Consider the following 10,393-nt stretch of genomic DNA (forward strand, 5'->3'; position numbering starts at 1 on the left):
CTTAAAGCAACTTAGGATTCAGTGGTTTAAAGTCACCAATATAGAAGCAGACACATTGCAACCTCCTGTTACTAAGATTAATTTATTTTCCTGGGCTCATAACATTTCAGTTAATTATAAAGTGCCTTACAACTAGTCAAAAGTCAGATTATATATTACACATAAATAAATAGCAGTTCTTTAAGTTCAATATTGTAACATCACAAGAATGCAACAGCTAGCTAGTTACTTACATACATTATATAACCGAAAATCCTGCTATATGAAGAATTAGTAACAAATAAAGTAATAATGACTCACATGCAGAGGGTCTGTTGATGAATACATGTCAAACACGAACAACAGGTACGTTTGCTGTGCTTTTTGAAAGTAAAAAAGAGCCAGTCACAACTGACTTACAACAGCAAGAGGCCGCCCCACGACTGCCAAAATTAAAAGCTGTCCAAGCGAGCAAAGGTTGAAGAATGATCTCCCTTGCATGTGCGAGCTTGTATTGCATACATAGGAGATTTTCTGCGCTCGAGGATTTAAAATGAGAGTGTGGATTCCTCCCATTTCCTTGTGCAGCAGTACACTACCCGTTCAAGAGCCAATAATGCGTGGCAAGTTTTAATACATGCACGCAATTCTTCCATTTTCCTCACGCGGGTTCAATCTATCACGCATGCGAGCATCAATATTCCACACTGATTATTGGCATTGATTTGTCGCCATAAAACTGATCTCACAGTAACATCGCAAACAGTAGGTTGTCTTTTCTTTACTTTAGCACCTGGAGCTCAATTTTCTGGGTGTAATGTCCATGGAGGGCCGCCAAAAGCGAGTTATGAAGCTAATTGTTTGTACAGGCTCAGTGTATCAGTATCAGTGGAGTAAAAATTTTATATTTGAGGGGGAAATGCAACCTCAGACTCATGCTCGCCATTGATTATGCATACACGATTACTTCTTAGTTTCAACACAGGATCCAAACCTTGGTCTCCCACACTGCTGGCATGAACAGACAAGGAAAGATAAACACACTGGAGCCAATGCAAAAATGGCTGATATGACAAGGTACTTGTCGTTGACCAGGTTTACATGCACTTAAGAAAGAAAGTGGGTTATTCCAGGATTTTTGCATTCTGAAACATCATGTAAACGAGAACATTGATATCCTTACGCCATTTAAGGGATTAAGAGAAGTGGTTTAACACACCTAGGATTCTTCCAGAGAAAGCTGCTTATGTGGTCATGTAAACACATACGTATGAGTTTACACAGCTTTTTGGAGAATGTACATGTGCGTGTAACAGACCGAATAACAATAGTCATAGGATGGAGCCCAACAACAAGTCAACAAAACATTTCTGGGAGTACAGTAGGAAAAGCACATACACAAAATATACCCATTTATAAACATCACTGTGAAATATTGACGGTCCCTCACGTTTGTGTATATGCACTCGTACATTGAGGGAATCCCAGAGTTTTATGTAAAGGGAAAGCCCACTATTGCAATTTCCCTGCAGGTCATTATAGCAAGGTAAGGAAACAAACACAGCAACAAATGAAATATATGGACATAATGCAAAGCAACAGAGAATAAAATAGTGAAGTCTTCCTCAGATACCATGTTTGTTATTTACACAAGCGTTGCAGGGTAATTACATTGCTCTGGAGAAAGCTGCTTACTGACCGAGCCGCATGTATATAGGAGTATAGAGTACGCTGCTTATACAGTACATGTAAACAAGAATGCTGCTTTCTCACAACAACAATTTTTCTGGTTTCCATGTAAATGTAGTCATTGAGTCTGCATAATGTGGCTGATCTTAGGGTACGTGAACCTTCTGAATCAACATGCAGACTTCAAGTGTGATCGTGTTGTTTTGAAAACACACATTCTTCATTTACCTAGACTTCATCTCAATGTTTGTTTGCTATTGTTGGATGTGGAGACAAGGACAAAGGATTTTAATACTGATGCAGTAGTTCACAAAATCATCAGTTAATTTATCTGCAGTTTAAAAGTCTTTTTAAATGGTTAACAAACCACTTGGGTTCAAGGTGTGATTTTTGTTTCTTGACTTTTTAACAAAGGCTCTAGTTTTTTTTATTTGTTTACTTTGTGTGTGTGTGTGTGTGTGTGTGTGTGTGTGTGTGTGTGTGTGTGTGTGTGTATGTGATCGATGCTACCAAAGCTGAAAAAGGTCAAACACAAAGAGAAAGCAAGCATGTCAAAAAAATTACACAATAAAAACTTGCAGGACGATTTGACAGGTTTCAGTTAAAGACCTGCTCTTTAACAATTGTACCTAAGAGCAAAGCTTTCAATTCTTGAATTAAGAAGAGATTTTTTTTAGGTAGAATACAACACACTCCGGTTAGGAGTGGAAGCATATTGTGAGGAGCGGCGTCGTGGTAGGTCCTACACAAGGGGGGAGGAGTTACTATAAACACGCCGACCAAAGACAGAGGGCCCTCTGCCCAAGGAAGACGCGGTTTACCGGTAGGGAAACCATTTTGCGGAATATACATCACACGGGGTTGCCTAGAGGGACAACCAGCGCATGTGGAGCACTTACTTCAGTACGGGCGAGCCTCTCCGAAGACTCGATGGCCGCTAGGCTAGGGAGGAAGAACGTATTATATATTTTTTATATGATTAAATTAATTGTATTTAATTATACTCAATTAAATTGGCTAAATTAAAATACACCATAGAAAGTCATTTTTAAGCATCAACTCATATACAAATATCTTATTAAGGTAGCAACTGCACATTTTTTCATTATAATACTGTAGATAAGATGTAGGAGTATTTCTATGAAATGCAATATGTTATAAATTTGCAACATATTTTAGTAAATGTTACATAAAATTTGAGGCCTATGATATATTTATTGTGTTTTCTGAATATACTAATATGTCTCAAATTGTCTCAATTACGTAGAACTGAAGGCAAATTAATTATGTAGTCACAGATTTAGGTCAAATTTTAGTAGTGAGATTTAATGAGGGATCATTCTGCATATATCAGTATGAATAGATCATATAGCAGAGAGAAGAGTACTAAATATTCATTTGTTTTGCACTCCTGAGGCATGGATTACATTTGAAATATAATCCCAACACAGAGATAAAAAGGAACAATATTTATTTAAATTCCTTTTTTTTTTTTTCTTTGAATTACTGTCTTACCAAACTGATTCATTTCCCAGTTTGATCTTGATGATATAAAAAAAAAAAGCACAATACTTTGTTTAAGAGCTGCCTGTTATCGCTCAGATAAATCACTCAAAACATGAACATGTCTCATGGCAAAAAAGAAAAAGAAAAAAAAGGGCCATAATTAATATTTTTTCCTTCTAGTGCAGGACACTTTAAGATTATATCAGAACAAGATGAGGAAAAGGGTCAGGGGATGTCCCTGCCAGAAAGAGACGTTTCTATGAAGAATCACAGTGTGTTAAACTCATTGAGTAAATGTATGACAAAACAATACCCCAGGCTCAGCAGTATTAATGATATGCAGTGAACTCATTATTAAAGTTCAGAAAAAGCGCCAGGAGTAACACAGATGGAGTCAATTAAGCAATGAGAATGCTTGTACATGTACGGTTTTTTTTTCTTCGTCTTTTATCTCTTGCATGTTACTCCATGGGTGTAATTAGCTGAATGCTCCTTCTTGCAACACAATGTCCAGTGATAATAACAGTTATTTTATAGTGTGATTTAAAATAATTTACCACTTTATAGTTGTATGAGTTTTGTACATACCCTGTCCTTGTGTACTTCTTATAATAATGATGATTGTGCACTGTGTTAACTTGTTTATTATGTTATTATGGTGTAGAAATTAAAATCTATCTTTTGTTTTTATTTTATTTTAAATTTGTTCTTTCAATTTATTTACATTATTGACTTATCCAACATGCACAAGTGTTGTACACATGATTGTTGAAGTTTTAACATCAAAAGCAGAGAATAATCCAATGTTTTCAAGCCTCATGTAAATGCAGTTTCCTTGCATCATCTGGTTTTTTAAATATGTTGATTTTTGGTAGTTATCAGCATATTGCAGTATATAGAATCGTATCTTTTTATTTATTATTATTATTAGTTAGTTAGTTAGTTTATGTAGTTATTTTTGGAGTCTTGGAATTGTATTTTAATTTAGATAAGATTCAGTGTCTCCAAATGTTTTTTTCTGTATATGTTTTTTTGTTTTGTTTTGTTCACACTTTTTTGCCTTTTTTGACAGTGAAATCTAAGCTTTTCGAAAATGCTCTCCCAAGTGTTTGAATTTTAAAATAATGTCTTGGCATTGAAGTGTGGACAGGGAAAACAGAGATATCTGAAAACAGTAACGTATTTGTTGTCACGTGATCCATTCAACCCAAAACAATCAAGATGGCAGCCCATGTTGTAGCAGCACTGTTGTGCCTGATTTTCTGTTTGACAGCGATGTTAAAGATAAATGTTACTTTGTACAAACTTCACATAGCATTCCTTCAAAGGTGATGGCAAGTTACTGTCTGGTGATGGAACTCATGGACAACTGCTTTTCAGACCGTACATGGAACGGCAAATTTTTTGTGTATTCATACGTTTTGGTGTAAATTAACACATTTTTAAAAACACATAAAAATGGAAGTGTGGACAGAATGCATTTAGAAAATGCTGTTTTCAAATGTATCAGAATTAATGTGGGTGTAGCCTCAGTTTACTTTTTAGTTTATGTTAATGATATTAACGCTGGCTTACACAAATTTATTTTCTCTCACTTCTGGTTTGTAGGGAGCTGATGCCTTCTACTCTGGAGGGCCAGATCACAATGGAGAAAACGCCCAGCTACTTTGTGACAAACAGCGCCCCAAAGCGAATCCACTCGATGGCGAGAGACATTAAACTAATCATTGTCGTGCGCAATCCAGTGACCAGAGCCATTTCAGACTATACTCAGACACTCTCCAAGAGACCTGAGATTCCCACCTTCGAAGTGCTGGCCTTCAAGAACCGAACGCTTGGACTGATTGATGCATCGTGGAGTGCATTGCGAATAGGGATCTACGCTCTTCACCTGGAGAGTTGGATGCAGTATTTCCCCCTCTCACAGATGCACTTTGTCAGCGGAGAGAGGCTTATTGTTGATCCGGCCGGTGAGATGGCGAAGGTGCAGGATTTTCTGGGACTCAAGCGAATTGTTACCGACAAACATTTCTATTTTAATAAAACCAAGGGATTCCCTTGCTTGAAGAAACCAGAGGACAGCAGTACCCCAAGGTGCCTTGGCAAGTCCAAGGGAAGAACTCACCCCACAATAGACCCCAATGTCATTTGCAAACTGCACAAATTCTACAAGCCCTTTAACATGATGTTCTACCAAATGACAGGGCAAAATTTTCAATGGGAATTGGAGGAGAATGTCTCCAGGGACTAAAAGTCTGCAGCTCCACACCACCAGCCTTCTTATAGCAGTGAAGCCAATCATTCCCATAAACCATACTTCAACACGTTAATCAATCATTGCTGTCTTTGCAAAAGTATGTGTACCTATAGCAAGAGTAATGATCTACTCTGTCAACATTCAGTACCAATGGTGTTCACGATGGAAAACACTATTGTACATATTATCCAGAACATATTGTACATATATTTATATTTGTTGAAGAGAAGAGGATTTAATTCATTTTTGTTCAGAAAGAGTTGCTATACGAATCATGTCTTCTATGATGATGCATGCGATGAGTTAAGTGTCCTTACCGACCCTGAGGATTTTATTTTTTTAATCTTTACTTTCCCTCCCACACACCAGCAGTGAGTGCAGTACAATTGACTTTAGCCATTTGTGAATTCTGAAGGTTATAAACAACTAAGATCAAATGCAGATATCATCAAAATAGTAATTCTCTCGTATGAGAAAGTTTCATCCATTTTAGTTTCTTACATTGCATACGTATTTATTTTATTTAATGACTACTACAAATTCATGTTTTAAATCAGTCAGAGAAATGTAACTGAATGTCCTAAATACAGTATTTGTAATTTCAGAGTTCTTCAATTAGAGAAATTTCACTTACAAAAAGATGTTTTCTCTAATACCATGGTTTTCATTAAAGTTCCTTGGAGTTCCATGGAAATACCATGGTATATAAAAAGGGTAATAATTTTGTTTCATGGGATACAGTTGGGTTCAAAAGTCAATATTGAAAATCTGGAATTCAATATCAAATTTGAATCTCGATTTAAGATTCTGCACTATTTCTAGGTCATTATGTATGTAACATGCTCTATCAAAATGACTTTAAATGTTTTTAAAAATATATTTGGTTAAAAACGTATTTTTTGACTGTTTTGGGTTTCCTGTTTTTTTGATAAATCATATCTCAGCTTTTTAATTAGTCCTGAAGTTCAAATGAATTTTTTTTTTTATGCTCTTTAATGAGGTGTATTAAATCGCTGTAGCTGCTGTCAATTCAAATAGTAGCGCTGCACTGTTGCTCCTTCAGTCAGCCTTCCTCTATACTACAAATTATAGCACGAAAAAAACACAAATGAATATGAATTGAAAGATACTGTACAATGCAATTGCATGAAATGATCATCTCTCTTGAATCGCCGAATCAGTGATTCAGCCGCTGGAAAATGTCATATCAACAACCTTTAAACAGTTGCCTGGATTTACTTAAGGAAAGTTTTCCACTGTTCATAGTTCGGTAGCCAAAAAATAACTTTAAAGAATAGCGAATCGCAAAACTTTTAACATCATTGTTAGAGATACAACATCAGATATGGGGTGGACATGACTCATTTTAGAGTTTTTAACCACTCCATGTGGATGCACAAATGGAAAGTTTTATGACAGCAAACATTCAAACTATTATATTTCGGCAATGGTTTGTAAAAGAAACATAAAAATTGCATCGTTAGAAAGCTGAGCTTATCATTTTAACTTTAGTGCATAAAACTCAAAATGTGATTGTGTGTCAATGCATCTTAAAATGATGGACCATGTTAATTTGTAGCATTGACTATGTTAACGTCCTTGAATAAAATGTGAGATTACCTTGTTTCCATTGTAACATTTTTGACTTAAAATGGTATACTGATAATAATGAGTTGTAATGAATATATATAATTATATAAAATGGAAATAGAAGCATTTTCAAAGGTGGACTCAGACTTCTGAACCCAACTCTATGTCAAAGACCCATGGTATTACCATCTGATGCCATTACTGAACCATGCTACCATCATAGTACTTTTTGTAAGGGGTTGCAGAAATATCTGGACTGGTCTGGTTGTTATTCAAGGGATGTCTGGTCTAAATGATACAGTATTAGATTGAATTAGCTGAACACATCCTTCTCATATACAGTATAAAAGGCTTTCTGAATTGAGTATTCTTACAATATCTGACACTGTAGAACATTGTGTGTCATGAATCACTTTGTGAACCATCACTACTTTCCTCCTTGAACAACTATTTTTCTCCTCAAGAGTGATCCCATATCTTTATGTGAGTTGATCACACCAGCTAGAACTGTCATTATCACACTCAAGGCTCATTCTGAAAACTTCAATATGCATAACATATGTTCCATTCCTGGGTTTAAACCTCCAGTTTTTCTTTCTTTTTTTTTATGCAGACACTGGTATAGTGATACAGCAACATAGTAATGAGTGTAGCAGCAATACTGCCGGAGTGAGCAACGGGGAGTTACCAAACATCTGCTGTAACAGAGTCCTCTGTCATTTTAGACAAATGGGAAATTAACAGAGGTGCCTGTGAAAATCATAAAGAAAGTGAAGTTTTACAACTTGCTCGCAACTTACTTAGAGCCACAGTATGGAAAGTAATGATTACTGATGTGTATGAGATTACTCCATTGATCTACAGTAGATGCTAGATATTTCTAACCAAAAAGCCATGTTGTTTTCATAAGTTTACTGTGTTATTTCTGTACATTTGGCAGAGGTGGATGATGTGTTTCTTCAAAAGACACTATGTAGTTTGGATGTGTTATAGATGTGCACAGTATTTGGCTCAGAGAGTGAACTGTCTTTCAGTGTCAATCTGCCAATATCAAATTGACCTCATCTAAGATGGTGTCATCATACATTTTAAATGTTGTTACTGCATGAACATTTCATGCTTAAGCATAGCTCTGTAATACCACTGGATACGTATTTATTTGGTCATTTAAATCTGCAATCTGATAATGAAAACCATACGTTTCCAAGTCTCAAATGAATATTGTTACTTGAACTGCAAGCAGTGACTAAATGCAACAGCACGTTGGATAATTTTAAGAAAACAGTAATTACATTTGTGCTATGACATTTAAAGTAAACCCACAGGATATAAATACTGAGGAAATGAATATCTCATTGGATTCACTTTTAGATTTAATTTTCTTCTATTAATTGATTATAAACATTCAGGCCATAATGAACTTTAAAGAGACTTTGGTGAGAAGCGAATTCCTCCCATATGTGTATTTTTGTTTATTTAATTTGATGAGAAAGGTGGCTCCTTTAATAAGACTTAGTATAGTAACTACTATAACAGTGTCATTTTTATTTTATGTTTGCTTTCAGATTCAAATGGTCTTCAAACAACAAGGGGTCTTTGAATTTCACTCTCCATCCAGTTTGTTGTGCTTCTGTGCCATGTCTCACTATTTAACAACTTAGACAATCAATGCAGTCAATAAATCAATAAACACAGTCTTAATACACATCCCTGGCTGCCACAGCTGATGTCCTGTATCGGCCTCTCCTTCCACATACCTCTCTGGCCATGCAGCGCTTGTTGTATGTACTCAGTGCTGAGCTGGTATGGGGTTTTTTTTCCGCCCGTGGGAATGGCAGACCTGAGAGATAGTTACACAGAGCAATTGGTTCAATCAGAGTAAGCGCTGTGCTGCCCTTTTATATCCTCCTGACTGAACACTGGAGCCTGAACCACAATATCCCAGGTCACACTTTCTTCTTTGAGCCTCAGCTGTGTAGTTATCCCCCTGGTGCTCTGCTGTAAAGCTCTCTGATTTCAACTTTCTCTGTTCCATGCAGCACACCCCATTTCCCCTTGACAGTGGATCTGTGGAGGTAAGACAGGTGGGAATTGGTATAGCTGATTGGCTGCATTTTTTATGCTTTCTTTTTTTTTTTTTACAATTTGCACAAGCCAAGAATAGTGTTGATAGTGTTAGTGGTTTCCATAACACCGTGTCATAACCAAGCATCACGCGATAATGTGAGTTTTTCTCGTAAATAGCCACGACCGCAGCAGCCCTACAACTACCACAAGGGCCGAGGAGTTTATGTGCAAGATGTATTTGACAACTGTTGTATTCTTGTTTTAAGCAACTTGTGTTTTTAAAATGCACAGTGGCTTTAAAAATCATGTATAAGGTATGATTGTGTGTAATTCATTTTGTAGAACAAAATGTCTCTTCATGTAATGTAATGGGAATTGGCAGGTTCGAGGTGAAATGTCCACTGTGTGGTTCTAAAAGTGAATTACATTTCTCAAACAGAGTGGTTTGAAATCACATCGTTTTAAATCACAAAAACCTACATCCTTTCCCTAAACCTTGAATCTATACCTATCCAATAGTTTCATAAAAGCAAATGTGAGATGTAAAAAACGTAATTGCTGAAGCAACTAAATAATCTTTTGGTGCTTCTGACACTTTTGACTCATATGTCGACTTGTTTGCGCAAGTGCAACATTCTATCAGTTGAGCTACTTGATCACATTCAAACAAGCTTATACATGTAGTTGGTTATGTAATGCAAATGTTAATAATAGGGCTGTCAATTTAACACATTAATTCAGTGCGATTAATTATATGAGAATATGTTGAGTTAAATGAAACGAACCCAATTAAACATGCCCTCGGACCATAATAAGGAATGTTCCTATTATGAGAGCAATTCAAGCATGAAGTACCACCTGTATTCTCCAGAGGGCAGTAAGTGAAACTCCAGCTATATTGGCAGCATGCAGCTTATACAGAGAACAAACCACACTTACTGACAGCAGACAGCACAAGAAAAGAACATGTTCTTGCATTCAAACACAGCTTGGAACACAAATCCGAATGCAGGGATCTTTGAACTTGACACAGCTCAAAAAACTGATGTGCCCTAAGAAAAAATCTTATAATAAATCTAACTTGGTCTAATTGATGAATTCAAATACAATATGTATTGCTGTGAACTGTTGGCCAATGGTTGGCTCATGTTCAGTAATATGGAAATAAACAATATTTTAGATTCTAAAACATCTAGGTTACGAATGTAACCTCCATTCCCTGATGGAGGGAACGAGATGTTTTGTCGGAGAAGCAACACTAGGAGTCTCTCTTGAGCACCAAATATACCTCTGATCTATGAAAAA

The 10,393-nt window shown here is 36.3% G+C and overlaps 1 protein-coding gene across 1 annotated transcript in view; it reads left to right on the forward strand.

Moving 5' to 3' along the window:
• LOC127652298 (heparan sulfate glucosamine 3-O-sulfotransferase 4-like) overlaps positions 1-5,425 on the forward strand; it is a 175,386-nt gene extending 169,961 nt beyond the window's left edge. The window contains exon 2 of the mRNA XM_052138437.1: positions 4,783-5,425. Within this exon, the coding sequence (XP_051994397.1) occupies positions 4,783-5,425 (643 nt within the window). The remainder of the gene's footprint in view (positions 1-4,782) is intronic.
• The last annotated feature ends 4,968 nt before the right edge of the window (positions 5,426-10,393 follow it).

Source organism: Xyrauchen texanus, chromosome 12, assembly GCF_025860055.1.
Source record: "Xyrauchen texanus isolate HMW12.3.18 chromosome 12, RBS_HiC_50CHRs, whole genome shotgun sequence".
Classification (NCBI taxonomy): Eukaryota; Metazoa; Chordata; class Actinopteri; order Cypriniformes; family Catostomidae; genus Xyrauchen; species Xyrauchen texanus.